The sequence below is a fragment of the Takifugu flavidus genome, chromosome 18, assembly GCF_003711565.1.
Source record: "Takifugu flavidus isolate HTHZ2018 chromosome 18, ASM371156v2, whole genome shotgun sequence".
In the NCBI taxonomy this organism is placed as follows: Eukaryota; Metazoa; Chordata; class Actinopteri; order Tetraodontiformes; family Tetraodontidae; genus Takifugu; species Takifugu flavidus.
Genome location: NC_079537.1, coordinates 7,680,121 through 7,699,010, shown reverse-complemented (window position 1 = coordinate 7,699,010; position 18,890 = coordinate 7,680,121). Strand labels below are relative to the sequence as shown.

At 44.2% G+C, this 18,890-nt stretch overlaps 4 protein-coding genes and 1 long non-coding RNA gene across 9 annotated transcripts; 3 read left to right on the top strand and 2 right to left on the bottom strand.

Moving 5' to 3' along the window:
* The first annotated feature begins 399 nt into the window (after positions 1 to 399).
* slc25a17l (solute carrier family 25 member 17-like) lies at positions 400 to 3,784 on the top strand. 2 transcript variants are annotated; one of them, XM_057014812.1, is made up of 10 exons: positions 400 to 681; positions 770 to 830; positions 1,372 to 1,438; positions 1,520 to 1,674; positions 1,750 to 1,866; positions 1,938 to 2,083; positions 2,354 to 2,449; positions 2,703 to 2,782; positions 2,856 to 3,050; positions 3,096 to 3,784. In XM_057014812.1, the coding sequence occupies exons 1-9, from the start codon at positions 607 to 609 to the stop codon at positions 3,001 to 3,003; spliced, it is 945 nt and encodes a 314-aa protein (XP_056870792.1). In that variant the 5' UTR covers positions 400 to 606; the 3' UTR covers positions 3,004 to 3,050; positions 3,096 to 3,784. The 2 variants fall into 2 exon arrangements, with proteins under 2 accessions (XP_056870792.1, XP_056870791.1); XM_057014811.1 differs by having other exon boundaries at positions 401 to 681; positions 2,856 to 3,784.
* A 926-nt stretch (positions 3,785 to 4,710) lies between these two features.
* Positions 4,711 to 7,258, bottom strand: dxo (decapping exoribonuclease). Of its 3 annotated transcripts, none has more exons than XM_057014802.1 (7): positions 7,197 to 7,258; positions 6,212 to 6,654; positions 5,899 to 6,125; positions 5,571 to 5,790; positions 5,349 to 5,484; positions 5,180 to 5,274; positions 4,711 to 5,091 (listed from the first exon to the last, which is right to left on the bottom strand). In XM_057014802.1, exons 2-7 carry the CDS (start codon positions 6,646 to 6,648, stop codon positions 4,971 to 4,973), a joined length of 1,236 nt encoding a protein of 411 aa, XP_056870782.1. In that variant the 5' UTR covers positions 6,649 to 6,654; positions 7,197 to 7,258; the 3' UTR covers positions 4,711 to 4,970. The 3 variants fall into 3 exon arrangements, with proteins under 3 accessions (XP_056870782.1, XP_056870781.1, XP_056870780.1); XM_057014801.1 differs by lacking the exon at positions 7,197 to 7,258 and adding an exon at positions 6,860 to 7,188; XM_057014800.1 differs by lacking the exon at positions 7,197 to 7,258 and having other exon boundaries at positions 6,212 to 7,188.
* On the top strand, positions 7,253 to 9,312 carry LOC130514921 (serine/threonine-protein kinase 19-like). Of its 2 annotated transcripts, none has more exons than XM_057014827.1 (7): positions 7,253 to 7,379; positions 7,863 to 7,958; positions 8,042 to 8,184; positions 8,263 to 8,498; positions 8,578 to 8,675; positions 8,745 to 8,892; positions 8,978 to 9,312. In XM_057014827.1, the coding sequence occupies exons 2-7, from the start codon at positions 7,865 to 7,867 to the stop codon at positions 9,021 to 9,023; spliced, it is 765 nt and encodes a 254-aa protein (XP_056870807.1). In that variant the 5' UTR covers positions 7,253 to 7,379; positions 7,863 to 7,864; the 3' UTR covers positions 9,024 to 9,312. The 2 variants fall into 2 exon arrangements, with proteins under 2 accessions (XP_056870807.1, XP_056870808.1); XM_057014828.1 differs by having other exon boundaries at positions 7,263 to 7,391.
* On the bottom strand, positions 9,182 to 13,062 carry LOC130514924 (ras-related C3 botulinum toxin substrate 1-like). Its single transcript, XM_057014832.1, has 6 exons — positions 12,733 to 13,062; positions 11,903 to 11,974; positions 11,421 to 11,538; positions 11,185 to 11,247; positions 10,705 to 10,864; positions 9,182 to 10,624 (listed from the first exon to the last, which is right to left on the bottom strand). Exons 1-6 carry the CDS (start codon positions 12,765 to 12,767, stop codon positions 10,494 to 10,496), a joined length of 579 nt encoding a protein of 192 aa, XP_056870812.1. The 5' UTR covers positions 12,768 to 13,062; the 3' UTR covers positions 9,182 to 10,493.
* Positions 13,063 to 13,934: 872 nt separating this feature from the next.
* Positions 13,935 to 17,389, top strand: LOC130514930 (uncharacterized). Its single transcript, XR_008947087.1, has 2 exons — positions 13,935 to 14,405; positions 15,275 to 17,389. It is a non-coding gene; the product is annotated as an uncharacterized LOC130514930 (long non-coding RNA).
* Positions 17,390 to 18,890: the final 1,501 nt, after the last annotated feature.

The window sequence follows — 18,890 nt, the reverse complement described above, 5'->3', positions numbered from 1 at the left end:
TAAGTTTACAGGCTGTGGGTAAAGGTCTGCTTTTGGAACTAGTTTGATTAAATTTTACATATGCAGCACTGTTTATTGTATATAACCACAGTAGTCATATTTGCATATTACTTCTTTGTAATTTTGTAAAAATAATTTGTCAACTGACTGGTTGAAATAATCTTCCGCATTCTTTGTTTTGTTTGCTTGTTTAAACCCCTAAAATGTAATGTCTTCAAAAACGATTAATGCTTAAACCTTTACAGTATGTAATTCGGATAACATTGACAGTTCTATCTAGCGCCGCATTCTTCGCGTCAATGAGCGGCTGTAACACAATAAAGAAGAAATCGACGAAGAAGAAAATCAAGAAGCGCGTTTTCACTAAAAAGGGACGAAGAAGAAAGTTCCTGCTCGGCCAATGAGCGGAGAGTGGGAGGAGCCTCGCTCGGCATTTCAGAATTGATTTAAAACAACTTTCTTTCCTCCCTTTGACAGTTTTTGGACGAGTCGATGTTTATCTCCTTCGCATAATCGGTCCCACACCGACGAGTCACACCGAGCTCCATCTGTCCCCCCTGGGTTCGCTCATTTCCGGGTAGTCCGGCTGCTCCAGGCGCTGCAGGAATGTCCGGTCACAATGGCTCGGCTGTCAGCCTCCTGTCGTACGAGACTCTGGTTCATGCTGTGGCAGGTGCTGTGGTGAGTACGGATAACATGGGAAGCCCGTAACCTGCGGGCCACTTGTTTGTGTTTTTCTTAAAATAGTGATTTGGTTGTTTTCCGTCAGGGGAGTGTGACAGCTATGACCGTCTTCTTCCCTCTGGAGACGGCCAAAAGCAGGCTGCAGGGTGAGCTGGAGCTCTCGGAGTTTAACTGATTACAGCTGCTTAAAACCTCCACTTTAGGATGCTTTGCCGTCACTTACAGACACGTAAAAGACTACTACGATGTTGAAAAAGGACTTTAAAAGTTTTAATCACGTTTTAACCAAGACATTTACCGTGTAAAAGTGCACACGTGCAATTTTACTAAAACTCTGTGTATTTATTGTTATTATATCTACCTCAGCATACTAGTTCAGTCCATCTTTCTCTCGTAAATAGTCCCCAATGCTCCCATTCCATTATAATCTGTCACTTTTCTGTCCCATTCATTTAACTTTGATCAGATTTAGATTTACAGTCCTGACCAGTCTATTTGCCTCTATTATCCCTTTATAACAGGTTTGTTATTCAGCAGCTGGCCCGGTACATCGTGATACAGCTACATTTTAACTACACGGGGCTATTTTTCTAACCGAAGCATTAACTCTAGGATTAGGTGGGTTGCCCTTTCACCTAGTTCAGGACACTTGGTCAAAGTTTATGAATTGTTTTCTTTCTTTTTAAGTGGATGAGAAGCGGAAATCTAAAACTACACCCGTCATTCTGGCTGAGATAGCAAAGGAAGAAGGCCTGTGAGTATAGTTTTGCTCTCACAAAGATGCAGCCATGCTGCCAATAAATTGTTATTAACTCTATTGACCCAAATGTGTCAGTCTGTCTCTGTACAGAGGCTGGTTGCCCGTCATCTCCAGCCTTTGTTGCTCCAACTTTGTCTACTTCTACACCTTCAACACACTGAAAAAGCTGATGATATCTGGTCCAAATGGGTCCAGACCCAGCAAAGATCTGCTAATTGGGATTGTATCAGGTTTGTGTGCGGAATAACTCCATGTGGATCCTGTAAAAAGGAATCAGTACAGTTAACCAAGCGTTGTCCATGAAGGGGCCGTGAACGTGATCCTCACTACTCCCATGTGGGTGGTCAACACTCGACTGAAGCTCCAGGGGGCCAAGTTCAGAAATGAAGACCTTCATCAGACCCACTATACAGGCATATTTGGTGTGTGACGCTCGACAGTTTGTATTTCTGATTACTGTTAGCGTGACCCTCCTCTGTCCTTCCCCGTACAGATGCGTTCACTCAGATTATATCCAATGAAGGTGTGGGAGCGCTGTGGAACGGCACGCTACCTTCTCTCATCCTTGTCCTTAACCCGGCCGTGCAGTTTATGTTCTACGAGGCCATGAAGAGGAAGGCAGGGAGAGAGGGACGGAAGGTAAGAGGACAAAAGTGGCCAATGGGGGATTATACGTTTGCGCTGATCTCCACCATGTTGGGTCCAGTAAACATTGCTGACTCAACTTTAAGAGTCTTGTGTGATATTTAAATGATCAAAATCCATTCTGTTCTGGGGAATTATTGCCTCATACATAACCAAAGAGCCAGACTGTGATGTCCGCACACAATCTTTATGGTGTTGTAGTGCTTGTCGGGACTCATCAGGGTTGTGTTCAAGGCCAGATTGATTCTCTGTTTTCTACTACAGATTTCCTCAGCTGAGATCTTTCTCATTGGAGCTATCGCCAAGGCCATCGCTGCCACCAGCACATATCCTCTTCAGACGGTTCAGACCATTCTGAGGGTAAAGACCAATCTGAAAGATATGTTTTTACTGCTGTAAAAAGCCTCTGATAGATAACAACCGTGCAGATCTGAGTGTTTTTTCACTGAACAGATGACTTTCAATGCAATTTGCAAAGATAACATGTAAATGAGGCTATTTATCTCATTCATGTAGAACAGAAACATATGACCTTGTGTTATTTAGGTTAAAAAATGAATATTCACATCTCTTGGAATGAAAGGAGACAACCTGTTTTATGGTTTCTCCACAGTTCGGCCAGTACAAAGGTGGCAAAGGCGGCTTGATCGGGAGCCTCTCGAACATTTTCTCCCTGCTCATGGACAGAATTAAGTAAGTTGGACTTTGACAGCAGGCTGCCTGATGCAGGGACCGCCGGATAACGTGTGTTACTGCTGTTTTGCAGGAGGTACGGGGCTCTTGGTTTGTATAAAGGCCTGGAGGCCAAGCTGCTTCAGACAGTTCTGACCGCTGCCCTCATGTTTGTGGTGTACGAAAAAATCACCGCGGCCACCTTCAAAGTCATGGGCCTGCACAGGAAGCTGCAGGCATGAAGATGTGGTGAGCTCCATAACCCCGGTGTGGGAATGAGAGGGGATCGGTGCGGGAATGAGAGGGGATCGGGGCGGGAATGAGAGAGGATCGATGTGGGAATGAGAGGGGATCGGTGCGGGAATGAGAGGGGATCGGTGCGGGAATGAGAGGGGATCGGTGAGGGAATGAGAGGGGATCGGGGCGGGAATGAGAGAGGATCGATGTGGGAATGAGAGGGGATCGGTGAGGGAATGAGAGGGGATCGGTGCGGGAATGAGGGGGGATCGGTGAGGGAATGAGAGAGGATCGGTGAGGGAATGAGAGGGGATCGGTGCGTTTACAAACACTTCCAAGCTTGCCTGAAATATCAGCGTCACACTTTGACAAAAGCTGTGTCCAATTTTAAAATAACCCTTTACTAATCCATTTGTGCCAAATGACCCCAATGGGAAAAGAGAAGAGACCTTTAATTCATTTGTGGAGACCAAGTTTAGGAGTGAACAAGAGGGACCAAATGAGTTTATTGAACACAAGGACCCGGAGACGAGTTAACATGCAGTTTTTATTATATCATATAGGGGCACTTGGCGACTGTTTTCTTCAGAACTTTTGCCTTCCACTTGTCATTAAATAGTTTTGTCTTGACAGTTTACATGAAAATAATCTGTAACTGCTGATGCAATACTCGACGCTAATTTATTTTGTTGTTTTGTACGTGTAATATTGATCTAATTATGTGAGTTAAAATGGTTTGGGTTAAATGATCGTTGTCACCAAGCAAAAATAAAAATGTTTGAGAAATTCTTGTGGTATTTTTGTGCTACAATCCATCTATATAATGTTTTTTAAAAAAAACCTTTCAATTTTAGAGGAACTGCGCTATGTTTGTCAGTCTTTTGATGGCCAATGAGGGGCTATGAGGATCATCATCCGGCCACGGAGATTAGAGCTATTGGTGGGAACATATAGAAAAAGGGCACATGGCCGCTGATTAGCCAGTGCACCCACCCCTTGATTGTGAAGGGCGACAAACGGAGGACACTGAGCGCTCTCCCGTGTCTCAAATAGGTCTGCCAACAGCTGCCCGTACCATCCCAGAAGAGGCTCACTATGCCTGGTTGAAGCCTCCAGTCGGCATCAGCAGGTTTCCCCTTTCTACTGTCCTGCCTGAAAAACTCTCGGACCACCTGCTGTTTCATCTGAACCACCTTGTGCCTGTGTTTTCGCCTTTGCTTCAGTGGGGACAAAAGCAGCAGCCATAATCACTTGCAGGACCTATTAGTGTTAATTAATTCATTAATAATTAGTGTTATTGCTAACCTTGTGTGTGTTGGTTAAACGTGGCACCAACTGGGAGTGTTGCACCTTTTGGGCAGCACATTGAGCGGAAATATTGCGATTCCGCAGGGCATTATCCTGGGATAAATGTATATATTTATCAAGGGATCAATATATATCTCGAATTATTAGTTGTTAGCAACCATAGCAACTGTGAACCTGTAACATAGAGCATCTTATCTCAACTCTCAATAAAATATATAAAACCCAGTTGGACGTTGTTGCACCATCCTCCAGTTGCAGAATCATAGTTCATAATCTACCGCCTCTCCAGCAACCCTCGAGTCCCACTCTCGAATACTGTGTTAACTCATTTGTGGACACCAAGTTTAGGAGTGAACAAGTGGGACCAAATGAGTTTATTAAACAAAAGGCAAAAGGAGGTGGAGACGAGTTAACATGCAGTTTTTATTACGGTATATCATGTAGAGGCGGTCACGGTAGACTTGGCTAACGTTTTCTTCAGAACTTTTGTCTTGACTGTTTACATTAATCTGTAACTCCTGATGCAATACTCAACACTTGTTTTGGTATTTTTTCATCCTACAATCCATCTATATATTTTTTAAAAATGTATAAAAAAAATTAAAAACCTTAAAATTGAGACAGATGTCAAACACAACTGTCCCAGTGCAGTATAAATGGTACATCAGCGCTGTCTGCCAATAAGTTCCTCCACATACCAGGGTGGCAGGAAGGAATACTGGGAGTCCCTGTGGACAGTGAAGGTTACATCTCCATAGGGCTCATAGGAGAACAGGTACACCACGCTAAAGAAGACAAGAGCCCAGAATAATTTATAAAGATTTGTTAGTCAAAAAAAAGGTCTACTCAGTAAGTTCTATGGTTGGGACTCACCTCGGGTCATCTTCTGTGACTGTACGCTTGACAAAAGACAGGAAAGCACAGCAAAAGTTCATGCAGACTGTTGGTTTCCAGCAGTTTCTTTCAGCCTGTTCCAAGTAAAAAAAAACAACAGTTATTAAAGCTTTGTTCGTAAAAACTGACAAAATAACAATAAAGATACCTTGATTATATGAGAAATTTCCGAGACTGAAATGGTTTCCACGTCAACGACCACTCCGTCGTGAGTCCGAAATCCTGCGATAATCCGAGGGACTCCGAGGAGAAAAGACTGAGCCCACCACTTTAGCAGTTTGAACCTGAGGACCAGCAAAAACGAGGAAACCTTCAGAAAAAACCACAGGAAGACACTTCCTGTGTGGCGTTTTACCCACTCGTTATTTACCGGTGGAAGTTGCTACGCTGCTTAGGAGTGCAGATCTCCGCAGAGGTCTTCAGCTCGATGTAGCATTCTGGAGGGGGCGGAGCTCTGGGGTCTTTATCACGGCCGTCCACCTCGCCAGAGAACAGGAGCCTGTGATCCGCGAGACGCGTCCTCACCACAGCGCAGAAGGCCTCATTGGTGTTAACAACCCCTCCTGGGTTGGGTACACTCTGGGCGTCGTCTAACAGGCGAGGAAAAGCCGCATCGTTTAACCATGAATCTTTGGTTTGAAACTCATCACATAAAATAAATGTTGTCTGTGAAGGTGCAGCAGAACTGACGGTCCTACCGGCACACATGTATTGCTCGAACTTGTACCCCCAGTACGTCATCTCTTCGTGCTTCTCTGTGCGGTTCTGACGCTGCGTGCGCGCAGCCTCCGTTTCCACTTCACTGACATAAAGCGTCCCCTTGAACTTGGTGACCGCCAGCAGCCAGCCCTCGCGGTTCTCGTAGGGAGTGGTCAGCAGCTTGGTCAGGTGCCCTCGCCACGTCACAAAGTCGGTGTCTATAGGGCTGAGAAGAGCAATAATTAGATGCACAAGGAAAAAGCTCAACAGGGAACACGGCTAGAGTGGGATCAGAGAGTTTGAAGCGCCTACCAAGGTGATGCCGCAGCCTGACTTGAGCCGACTGCTGCTCTGTTGGCCAAAATCCACTGAAGGAGGTGGTTGAGATTCTCTTTGACAGATCCGTCTCTCTTTACATAGCGATCCCTGTATCCATCCGTCAGGTCAAAGTTGGGTCGTCTGTCCAGCTTTGCGTAGTATCTAATCTGCCTGCTGTCATTGAAAAATCTCCGCTTGGAGTCGAGGGAGAAACTTCCCACCTCGGCAGGCTGTTTATACACAGGAAAGTTCCTCTCGTAAAGCTCCTTTCTGGTGCTCAAACACTCAGGTCTGCCTGGAATTTGCCTAGAATCATATTGGTAGTCTGTTTTGGGGTGCCTATTGCGTCTGCTGTCATTCCCGTCGCCTTCGTAGGGTAACCTGTGACTTTTGTAGCTGGAGGGGGGGTTGTTTGACCTCCCGTGGTCCATTGTTACCTTGTGAGGAAAAGAGCAAGGGGCAAAACAATGTTCTTATTCACTTGTTTTGAGTCATCATTGACAGTATAGCTTCCTCTCTGTAGATTCTCGAATATGCATCTTCATAATGCATAAACATATATTTTTAACCCCGTTAAAACTTATTGTTTACATCAGGGTTGTCTCAGGCATGGAGGGTCACAATCAGACTGGGTTTTCTGACCTGCCTGGGAGGATCCAAAACCCGACTGGATCGCAGCCCTCTGGGACACTCCTGGTTTACACCGTTTTCTTCGATAGTTTAAAGCAAATTCGTAGTTAATATTGCCTTTTTGTTTCGCGAATCACCCTACAACTCATTTAGCACGCACTGTAAACAGTGGTGTGACGGGAATTTCTCCTAATAACATGACGTTGAGAAGTACCCTTGTGTTTCTGAAATAATTATCTGTCAAATCACATGTTGCAGAATCGTCTTATTAGTTAATAAAATGTTTAAATGTTAAAATACTTTTAAAAAATGTCGCTAAAGCCAGACCAAAATAATGCGTATTCGTTACCTGATGCTAAAGTAGCTATGCTAAACAGTTGACCTCACTTCCGGGATCAATTCGTCCTCCGAGCCGCTAGGCGGAAGTCGGGACCATTACATATAATTTGAGCCATGTTGTCATCTGTTTTTAAAAGCCTCATAATCTCTCTAGCGGAGAAGAGATGAAGGTTCTTTTGACAAAAGCTGTCAGGTAATTTTACAGGTTTGTAATCAAGATTAACTTTAGTTGTCAAGAATATGACAACTACGTGTTTATCTTACAAGCAATAACAACTACACGCAACGCTAGCTGGCTGGCTAACTATGTTAGCCCCGAGCCATAATAAAGGTGTTTTTAACGGATAGAGTGTTTGTCATGTTCTAAATATGTATGGAAGTGGATAACATCATTACATCAACGTATGTTTTGTTTTATTTTTTTAAGAAGCGTCTAAAACTGTCTCACAATGGTCCACTTGGCGAGCTACACAATTAGGACGTTTCTGTTGAAAATAGTGGACGAAAGAAGCAATTATTCCATAAACACATTGGACTGTCGGTGTTTTTAACCGGAAACTTAAAGCACCATTTATCTTGACTTCCTATAGATGTATTTTAAGTTAAGAAGCGCGATTGGTTATTTACATAAGTGCGTTCACTAATGTCGCGTTATAATCTCTTGTTTCTATTGTAGACATGAATAGAAAACGGGCCTTGATTTCAGACACTTTCAACGCAAAGAGGAGAAGAGTTGGCACCGATCATTTTGGGACCGTCTGCAACAAAGATGGTAGGTGTCCGTGTTCCAGAGCTGTGTCAATATACTTAAATCTCAGTCAAGATGTTTAACTGTCCGATTTCTCCATGGCAAAGGAGCGCTTGACATCAGATCGACCCTGGAGTACCTGATGACATTGTTCCCCAGGAAGCTCTTCAATGACGCGTTGCCTCGGATCGTTCTGAAGCACCAACTCTACAGCCTACATCGGGACAAGACCATGGTGGACAAGGAGCTGGTACGGTTATTCTGTGCCACAAAGTTCAGGTTTACCTGTCTAAATATGACAGATTTGGATTTTTCGAACTTTTGACAGAATAAACTTCGTGAAGGAGGGGAACTGCTGATGTTTCAGCTCGGATTTGACGCGGAAGCTTATGGCCTGGTTTTCGCTTCGGATTACAAGGCCAAAGTGCTGGCAGGGCAGGAAGGCAGGGAGACTCAAGAGGTGGTCGGGAGGTTCTTGGAGAAAGCGCTGCCGTCCTGCACGGACCTGAGCTTCGGTAAAGACCGGATGCTGAGGGGGCTGCTCTTCACAGACTCCGAGATCACGTACGGTTTTAGCCACGCAGATGCTGGTTCGCCCTTTTTATTAGCACATTTGAACTCTGCGTATTCTTCCCCCTTGTAGGCAGCTGGTTAAATCAGGGGTCCTGACGGTGAGGGACGCAGGCAGCTGGTGGCTGTCCATCCCCAACTCTGGCAAATTCACGAAGTACTTTATACAAGGTGGGCACCACACAGATGTAGTTCCAGATGTTCATACAGTTCTCAAGTCAAAGATTTTTCCACCGTTAGGTCGTAAGGCCGTGCTCAACATGGTGAGGAAGTCCAAATATGGCGAAGTCTTACAGGCGGAGTTGGAAGAGCGCAAAACGCCCTCACAAGTGAAATTCCACATGAAATACCTCATTAATGACATCGTTGGAGCCGAGCTCGTGCAGAGGTGGAATTTGCCAATCGCACATGTTCCAACAGTGTTTTTTTTTAAATATATGATCCAATAACTTTTGCTTTTATTTCCTCCCCAGTGTGCCTACAACTTCTGGAACCCTGTTGAGATTTGTGGACTCCTGAAGCAACATCCCACCCAGAGTTTTTCTTTTTTCACACAAAGAAGGAATTTTGTGCCATAAATGTTAGAAAACCTTGTGGGTTTATGGACTGTCAATTATGTGGTGGACACGACAGGCTTGGATTTGTCTTGTCAATGTATTTCCAGAGCATTTGACTCATTTTTGGCTTGAATTGAAGTTTTTTTTTTAATTATACTTGAATTTATTGGCTTTTCAAAAAAGTGACAATAGCTTGTATCCATATAACGACATTTGCTTGAATTAAAGCGCAGCTTGATGTCTGAATACAACACGAGCAACATGTGCTTTACCCCTGATCTAGTAGTTCAAAATGTGTTCCAACAGGCAAAAAAAATAGAATGTAGCGCTTCTTAATTCTCAGTATATGTTGCACGTACATGCCATTAGCATTAATTACAGAAAGCAAGGCCTGCGGGGAGATTAAAGGTAGCGTTAACTGCAGAGGTATTAAAACAAAAGGATATTCATAGTGTTAGTTTCAAAATACAGTGAGTGAAGTGTAACTTATAGATACAAAAAAAACAACCTCAAATCACATGATTATGACAAAGACGAGTACATGGTAACATAGTATACGACATCATAACCGACAGCAGCTTTGTTACCGTTATTAGCAGGCGTTAGCGCTCTTGGTGATATCGCGTAGCCAGTAGTGATGCCACTGCAGGAATAAAGAAACGTGCTGCACCAATGGTTCAGAAAAATGCCCACAGAGCATCAAAGGCTCCTGTTACCGCCACCAAAACACCCAAACGATTCCAAAGTGTAAAAATGTTGCTTCGATCCTGTCGGGACAAAAAGTCAAGTTAAATGGTGTGTGTGTGTGGATACCATTAAAGGTGACGGGCACGGTTTTAAATACGGTACTGGATTGTTGGGGTTTACGCGGATTAAGAGCACTGTCGGTGTCAGAGCTGGATTTTGAGAATGTTTCAGGAATCGTCGGATATGGAAAACAACAAACCGATGAGAGGCAGGAAAAAAAACAAAAACAATCTCAGTTACTTCAAGTAGACAGTTTGACACATAACAGAGAAACGCCGCGTCACCTCATCGTTTATCGGACAAATATTGTCTGCTAAAATACAGAACGTCTGGAGGATGCATTTGGCAAAAATGTAAAACAGGACTGTAAACTAACAAACAAAAAAAATCGTTCTGAACTGTGGAAAAACAAATCGATTAAACACAAAAGCACCCAATCTGCTCTAGAAGGCCTCGAGAATTTCACTTGTTCTTTGATGGGAAATTAGGGGTTAAAAACATTCCCAACCTCGTCTATACTGGACCTGATTTGACAATTTTACCGAGTGGAAATGATTGGATTTACTGGTGTAGCTACATGTATGGAAGGAAAGAATGCGGAGTACTGGTTTTGTGTATACTGGTGTGGTTCTCCTGCCATGATGCAAACCCTCACCGCTAGGGGGCAGGGTTTCAGGAATGAGGCTTAGAGTAAACTACACTTCTTATGCTTCTTCTTTGCAGGTGGGGGGCAGAGGACGGCCCGGATGGCCTCGTCAAACACGGTTTTAAGGCCGCGCTGGGTCAGGGCTGAGCACTCCAGGTACTTGACGGCACCTGAGAAGAGAAGGCGGTCAATATTTGAGAGAATGTTGAGTAAAAAGGTTTGTAAATCCAAGACAGTCAATTGTCATTACTGATTTCTTTGGCCATGGCCAGTCCTTGGGGGTACGTGATAGGGGAGAGTTTCTTCTCCCTCAGCTTCTCTATGGTGTCTTTGTCATCCCTCAGATCCAGCTTGGTGCCCACCAGGATGATGGGAGTGTTGGGACAGTGATGTCTCACCTCAGGATACCACTGCGGAGACAACAGCAGCCAGTAAATGACACAGCACAGACAGGAGCTTCATACGGGGACACGCCAAGATTAAAATGGACAAATTAAAAATTGAGAGACAAAAAAAAAATCGATGCCGGGGGGTACTACAATTGGCCGGTGGCTTTACAAACCAACTTAATCGCCACTGAATAGTCAACATCTTTATCGGAAAAACAACCAGACAGCTGCGAACATGTGAAAGATTCCGACAAACGCCAGCTCTAAGATCAGCAGCGGGAGGTCGTGTGACCAGGTGAGGGGGGGGGGGAGCAAAAAGAGGATCTATCTCATCTACTCACCTTGGCGCGGACGTTTTCAAACGAGGCAGGACTCACGAGTGAAAAACAGATAAGAAACACATCCTGGTGAGGAAAAGAAAGGAGAAAAGGAAATCAGAGCCTGTGTTCGTTAATCTCTGCTTGACTGAGCGGGCGCGGGCCGTGCAAAGGTGCTTTTCCCTCCTCCGACACGTTGGCCAAGTCGCAGACTTCTCGGACGAGCCCACGGTCAAATGTCAACAACGTATTTTTAATACCGTCTGTGGGTATGACAGTGGGCGGAGTCTGTCATAGTCCTCTTGTCCCGCTGTGTCCCAGAGGCCAAGATTCACTGGCTTTCCATCCACCATCACATTGGCAGAGTAGTTGTCGAACCTGACAGAAGCAATGTGGAAAATGAGCTCGATTCGTCGGGGACACATTAAAGACACTCACAACAAATATAAACGAATATATATGAATATAAAATGCCTCTTTACTCTGTCCAGCTTTTCAGAATGAAAAACTGGTAAAGGCCATCCTGTCAAGAAAACCCTACTAGTAATAAAACCAGTCTGCCAGACTATCAACCTGAGGCATGAAATGTAATCAGCATCTCGTGTAAGCAGAATGCCAATCAACTGTCACTCCTAATTATGCAGCAATTCTATAAGAAGGGTGGAGACCAGATGTTGGGCCACTGTCGATGAGACGGACGGCCAGTTCTGCATCGACGTGGACTGCAGTGTCGGATACTCACACGGTGGGGATGTACTCTCCAGGAAAGGCATTGGTGGTGTAGCTGATGAGCAAGCAGGTCTTACCCACGGCTCTGCAAGAGATGCACAAGATGTTTTATTTTCACGTGTTTGCAGACCGGCTCTTTTCTGTGCTCTTTGCATCCACATCATTGGTTGGTAAAATAGGCTGCTGTGTGTGTTGTACAACTATTAGCAAAATAAAAACCACTGGCGTTTGGTCTAAAATGATAAATCAAACACACACACGCAGCCTGAACAATATCTGACGGCTGCATTTCAAGTCAACAGACTTGTAAACAAAGAATTTGCATCGTCAATCTTAGCTTTTAAAGGCTAAAAACAAGCCGCAGGAATAGACACCCATTAATTGCACGTCTGCGATCACCCGAACGACGTGAAGACACACAACAGCAAATTAAAATTGCTCAACTGGCGTTGCCAAGAGGCAGAATTAAAAAGGTGTGTAGGAGGGATCGGTGACCAGTAAAGTCCGACTCGACCCAAGAATGAGGAAACCGATTTTAGAGGAATTATTTAGCGCTGAGTCAATGGTTAGCTACCGCCTACGGTCGCGATTAAATAGTTCACATTCACGCAATAAAGGGTTGTCGAGGAAACAGAGAGTGAACCTTAGGGAAAACACTTGTACATATGTAGAAAAGCCCTCGCTTTACTCGACTTTTCTACTGGGAATTTTTTTTATCGGACACAACTGGTTTACGGTCGGATAGAACAGTGACAGCTAATGGCTAGCTATCGCAGCACTTCCTGATTTGTAGCAAACAATAAGTTAGTGGAACTTAAACGCAGCTCGATTTATTAAACTTACCCGTCTCCGACAACGACACACTTTATGGCCTGCATGGTGCTGCAGTTACAGGAATGCTAAGTTAGCCCGGGTGTCTGCTAACGTTAGCTCACAAGTCTCTTTTCCTTTGTCCGGAGTTTCTCGTCGGTGAAATCCGCCAAAAACGCTTTGCTACCGGCCTCGGCTGTGCCCAGCAAAGCTCCGAGGACGTAGAACGGCGACGTGGTACAGTTTTGGGAACTTAAAAAAAGTCAAGTCAGAAATTGCGTCGCAACATTCCCATGCTTTCGTGGTTGATCGGTAGGCTATAAAGCAAAACAGCGGCCACCACCCTGTGGAAAAAAGGGAATTATCCACCACCACCACTAGATGGCGCAGTCGACGAAGAAGGACACGCCCACAGGGCCGAAGTACCGACGGAACGAATGATTCCACAGAGGCTTTTAGAAGTCGGGCTCCATCCTGGCAAAACATTATACTTACACTAGACAATTTTATTATTATTCGTATTATTAATAGTTTATTTCATTTTTAAATAGGTGTAATCCAATGGGGATTTAGATAAGATAAGCTAAAAAGTGTGACACACTGCGGAAGTGACGACACATTAAAAGACCACACACACACAGAATAACAGCAGCAGAAAACTGTCGCTTATTTGCAGTTTTTCCATGTTTTCCTTTGCCTACTTCAGTCCAAAACATACAAAAGTCAGGCTAAAGGCCGTGTTGTACGTGGTGAAACACTGGACTCTCCAAAGAGTGAAGGGAACAGTGGAAACTGATCCCCCCATCAGCCTTACATGCACAAAATAGCTCACAATATGTACATACAAATATATTAAAGAATACTTGCTACCGTGTGCATACCGTATTTATTACCATGTACCTTACGTCCCAGACGAACATTAAAGACTTTTCTGAGAACCTAGGAAAGAAATTCCAACTTAAAACCTTAGAACATTTTTTTCAGTAATAATTATAGTGGGTTTGAAATAAGCAAATGGGGGAAATTATATTGATTTTGGGAGCATCTTCTTTTAAAAAAAACTGGTGATTGGTCATGAAAACAGAAAATCCTATGTATGTATGTATGTATGTATGTGTGTGTGTGTGTGTGTGTGGTGTGTGTGTGTGTGTGTGTGTATGTATGTATGTATGATGAGTCATAAATCTGAGCCGTTTGTTATCTTCACAGTGCTCCTGGTGTGTCACACCGTTTACTGTCCCCCATAAAACGCTATTTCCGGGTTTGGGAGGCAGTTCGGTTCCCCAGGAAGTAACAGTGACGTCACGGCCGTACGTCCATCTTCCTGTGTTGTTTCTTTTAACAGAACTCGGGGAAGAAACCGCCGGGGTGGAGCAGCTGCGACAGAACAGACAGGCGTCGTTAAATGGGGTTTTGTGTCACTCGACTCTGAGAAATATGAACTGTCGGTCCCCGCTCCTGTCGTCTGTGCGCCCCACTTTCTGACACTGTAGTTCCAGGAACCTCCGGGGCCGGACGTCGCCTGTATGGCGAGTCTGTCTCATTTAGTGCTCCGATTTTCGGGCTCGGCTGGTCGGACTTACGAGGTGTTTTCCAAAGGCTTGACCAGGACTTTGTTGATATTTTTTGAGCTCGCATGGCGTCTGCGAATCAGATTCCCTTATGTCTACCTCGTCGCTTCGATGATGTTTAACGTCAGGTTACAGGTAACGTTAAGAAGCGAAGTTGTTAAGACGCGTTCACGGTCCTTTAGAAAGTTTGTCATTGTCACTTCAATACCCACAAACGTTGTCCGGGCTGTTTATAGTTTAAAGATAAGTAATGAAATAAAGGTGGCATCAAACAAAATGTGGTTCCGATCACCCTCCAAGAAAAGTGGTTCAGTGTGGTTAAATGAATCTAAACAGACTTTAACTGAAATACCGGGTGATATGGAAGTAAATTACAATTTAAAAAGCCTGAAAACTTATACCTGTACAATAAACGGTTAGTGATGTTAGGTAGCCTAATATTTCCATAATCTTCATCGTGTTATGGAATGAAGACATGCAACAATATTTGTGCAACAGGTTTAGTTAATGGGAGCTCTGGTTTCCAGTGGTTTCTACTGAACCGTGATGTTGGACTGATAATCGGCTGTTGCCAGGACATCGTCGGGGACTTTTGTCATGTGGTCAGGCTTTTTTTTAAAGATTAACATGCCAAATTTACTTTTCAACTGACCTTTTGACTGTGGGAATAAACACGAACCATTTTAAACTGTCCGGCCAACTTCCTCTCGGTTGTTCTTTAATCCTGTGAAGATTGACAAATCAGGCAAATCTAAGCAGTTTCACAATAAACAGGCCCAAATAAGCATTAAAGGTAATGAAGAGGCAGGATTGGAATGAATGTATCTTTATGGCACAGCGGACCAGGAGGTGGAAAGGTCGCCCCTGGGCGGCCCACTGTCCTGCCCAGCCTGTATTTCTGCCTCTCACCCAGTGGCCGCTGGTTCACACTCCCGGTGACTCTGATTAGGAACAAGTGCTTGTTAAGAGATCTGTTCCCTGACTCCCTCCTCGTGTCTTCACAGGTCCACATTGAAATCCACTGAAAATTCAGGGTCGGCCTTTGGAGCTTTAGGGGTAACATCAGACTGTACGACACTGCGCACCGATGTGGAGCAAGAGGACACGAGATCCTGCCGTCCACCGTCACCGCGCAGCTGGCGCTCACTCGGCCTGCGTCACATGATCTTGGCGCCTTTGCACAGGGAGAAAGCGACATCCGCACAGAATGGCCCCGGTGGAGTGGTGACGCTTGTACGTCGGAGGACGGCGTGCAATGAAAGAGGCACCCAGCATTAAACTTCAGTTCATAACTATTATACACCTGGACATAAACAGTCTTTTTGCCCCTAAAGGGCAGTATAAATGGTACATATTTATAAGGTAATGTGGCAAACACTGCTGTTTTTATTTTATTAAATGCATCCTCAGAGACAAACGCTGCATGATTTTAAGTCCAGCACACGCGGGCGGGACCACAGCGGTGTCCTGCGCACGTGTCGGTACTATCGAGGGGCGTCAGTGGGAGGAAAATGATGCCTGCTGCAAAAGTTGCTGCATTTGACGAGTGTGTGTTTCTGCAGGCAAAAATATTCACGAGGTGTTTGGAATCACAGGATTCAGGGTCAAGAGGATCTGATGTGGGAATGAGTAAAGGAATGAAGTGATAACTCGGAGCCTTTTGTCATTCTTCAGGTGTCTTAAGTCAATTTGTTACATTTTTGAAGTTGTTTCTGTTGTTGCACTGTTGTTATTTACAGCATAGTTCTGACATTATTATTATTTTACGTTTCTCTGCTGGCGTATATTTTGCGTATGGATGTCCCTGATCAAACTTGTGGGAGAATTCAAACAAACTTATAGTTTTTTACACAGTTCGGGCGCCCTTCACTCCTGCAGTACCGCGTCTGTCCGCACGGGGGCGGCATCGCTTCAGCGGTAAATAATACGGATTTACGGTAATTAGGACTAATTTGAGAAGCGTCACTTTCTATCTGATCCTGTTTCACATTTTCATATTTTCAGTTAAATATCAATATGCACACACAACACAACATCCTTCCACGCAAACTTTTAATAACCAGTGCATGTGGTCGTCAAGGCAACTGTTCTTCACCGTGACAGACAAGACATTATTCACCACCTCAATTTTTTTGGAAAAGGGATTTGATTGTTTGTTTTTGTTGGTGTCGTTTTAAAAAAAAGTGTTTCGTAAATGCATTTTTAAATGAGACGATGTGTAAAATAGTTACAAAAGTGTGTTGATTAATTTCCTCTATTGTGCGGTTTTTATGTTGGCCCGGGGTGGAAGGGGGTGAGCTGTCTGCCATCGGGAGAGACCTCCGCTCTGTATAACAAGCAAATTCGTCATTCGTCTTTATTTTCACCATTTTTATTAAAGATATGTTTTAACACTGCCGGATCGGCGCCCCTTGCGGCGGACAGCGCTACTGCAGTGCACCTTGTATCATTGACCGCTAGATGGCGACAGAGGCCGCTTTTATTACTACATCTGACTAACTGGCTCACGTTGGAATAACTGCTATTTGCTATTTAGAATAAAATTTTAACTACTGAATCCCACAAAGGTTTGGATAGCTCTAATATTTCATTTTCAAGCTTTTGTGGAGGAACCGTGTAGAACAATTCTGTAAATCTGATCTGTCACACTGATGCTCACCCTCGAGGGAGGAAGTCCTGGTTCAGGGTAAACCAGACACTGCTTGGTGAAGAGCCCAGCTCTTCTTCAGATCTCTGCAGGCTGTATCTCTCCGACTGTAGACAGTATTACTGTACAGCTGAGAACCACCTCGGCGTGCAGAAAGAGGCGCCCCTCTCAGGCTGAAATCTGAAATCTAAAAATGAACCCCACATCTCTCTTCATGAATGTGCAGTGTGAGTCAAAACCACCATACACCCCCCAGGGTCCATCTCTGACATCATACATGTCAACACACGTGCAGCAGTGAGAATCAGTGTGTCCTGGTCCACCCAGAGTCCAATGGAATTTCATTGAAACACCATCTGTTACAGTCAAGTTTGTTTCTGTTCACGCAGAAGCTTATATTGGCACATCTACTGAAATGGAAATTATGTGGGAAAAGTATTCAATACAACAATAAATCAAACTTTTATGCTAATACATGTGTAATGATGCTGCTCCAAATGCACCCTGAGATATTCTTCCCAGATGCTCCGAGAACGCACAGACAGATAGAAGGAAATGAGGATGAAGACACAAAGTTGGCAGTCAGTCATGTGACGCTGTGCCGGCTGTGAGCCCAAGCTGGGCGGCAACTCACACAACCGGCTCAGCGATGTATCACCTTTTAAAAGAGAGATGAAGCAGGTGAGAAGCTCGTCTTCTCCTCAAATCCTCTCCCTTATCTTGAAGATAACAGGACCCGTGTGGATTGTGCGGCAAAAGTCAGCGAAGACTTCAAGACTGTTAGATAAAAACAATTTGTACTCTGTGGATATTCAGACATTTAGAAAAACACTTTTTTTTTGTCCATGTAAAAAGTGTAGAGAGAATCAGCAGGAAATGATCATTTCAGGTCTTGTTTGGCTCCGGTCTCCTACGGTGTTCCTCAAGGCCCAATACTTGTCCCTCTACAATTGGTGAAAGTGGCCAACAGACTTGATGACTGTTGCTGTCTGTGGTTTGAGTTTGAAGAGATTTCCTTCTGTCTCTCCTTGGAACATCAGGAAGCTACAGGCTAACGGCACAACATTAGCTGATCCAACAGACTAAAATCAGCCTGGTGTTATTTCTAAGATTGAAAACTATTAAAATAAAATCAGAGCTTCAATAATGCTGCCTAATTTTTACCCCAATGGATTCCAGGCAACAGAAAGAAAAACACTGAGTTTTCAACTCGAGCGTGAAGGAAATAATGTGTGAGACAGACAAAAGCAACGCTGCAGGATTTTTAGCAGGTTAAAGGTGACAAAGGGAAAATTGTGTTCTATCAACTTTCACTGCAACTCGACTATGTCGGTTTGCAGCACCGCTAACAGGCTACATTTGCAAAACCTGATTTAAGAGTAAAAGTAAATGTGAGTAAATTGAGTAAATGTGATTAGACCAATAACGTTCCGCTCGTTTATATGAAGATTAAAATCAGATAAGTGATGCGAATCTGTAATAATTGAATCTGAATACCTGAAAAAAAAACCTGATTTAAACGTTACAATCCGTTTATCGGATTTCTGTCTTTCTTTTTGTGATATGAAGAGAAGACTGCTGTAGGGACCTGCCTCCACCAGAATATAGGTGGCATTTAAGACCCACTCAAACTGTTTTCATAAATAATTAGTATTATTTCTGTCCACGGTCAGTAAGCTCACACTGTTGGTAGAATAATATTTTTCCTTGGAACTTGAGTGTATTATAAAGTTGTGTGTGTGTGTGTGTGTGTGTGTTGGGGGGGTGACCTTCCGGGCACAGACATGTTGACTGGAGCGTGTGAAGCAGTACGACTGCACAATCAGGTCACGTGAAGTCGGTCAGGAGCGCCACAGACGTTAGCCCCGCTGATGGGCCTAATCTACCCAACGCACATCACCTTTACGCCCCCACGCCCCCGGGGGGAGTGGGGCACACACGCACACACATGCTCACTTCAAGCCACAGTCTGT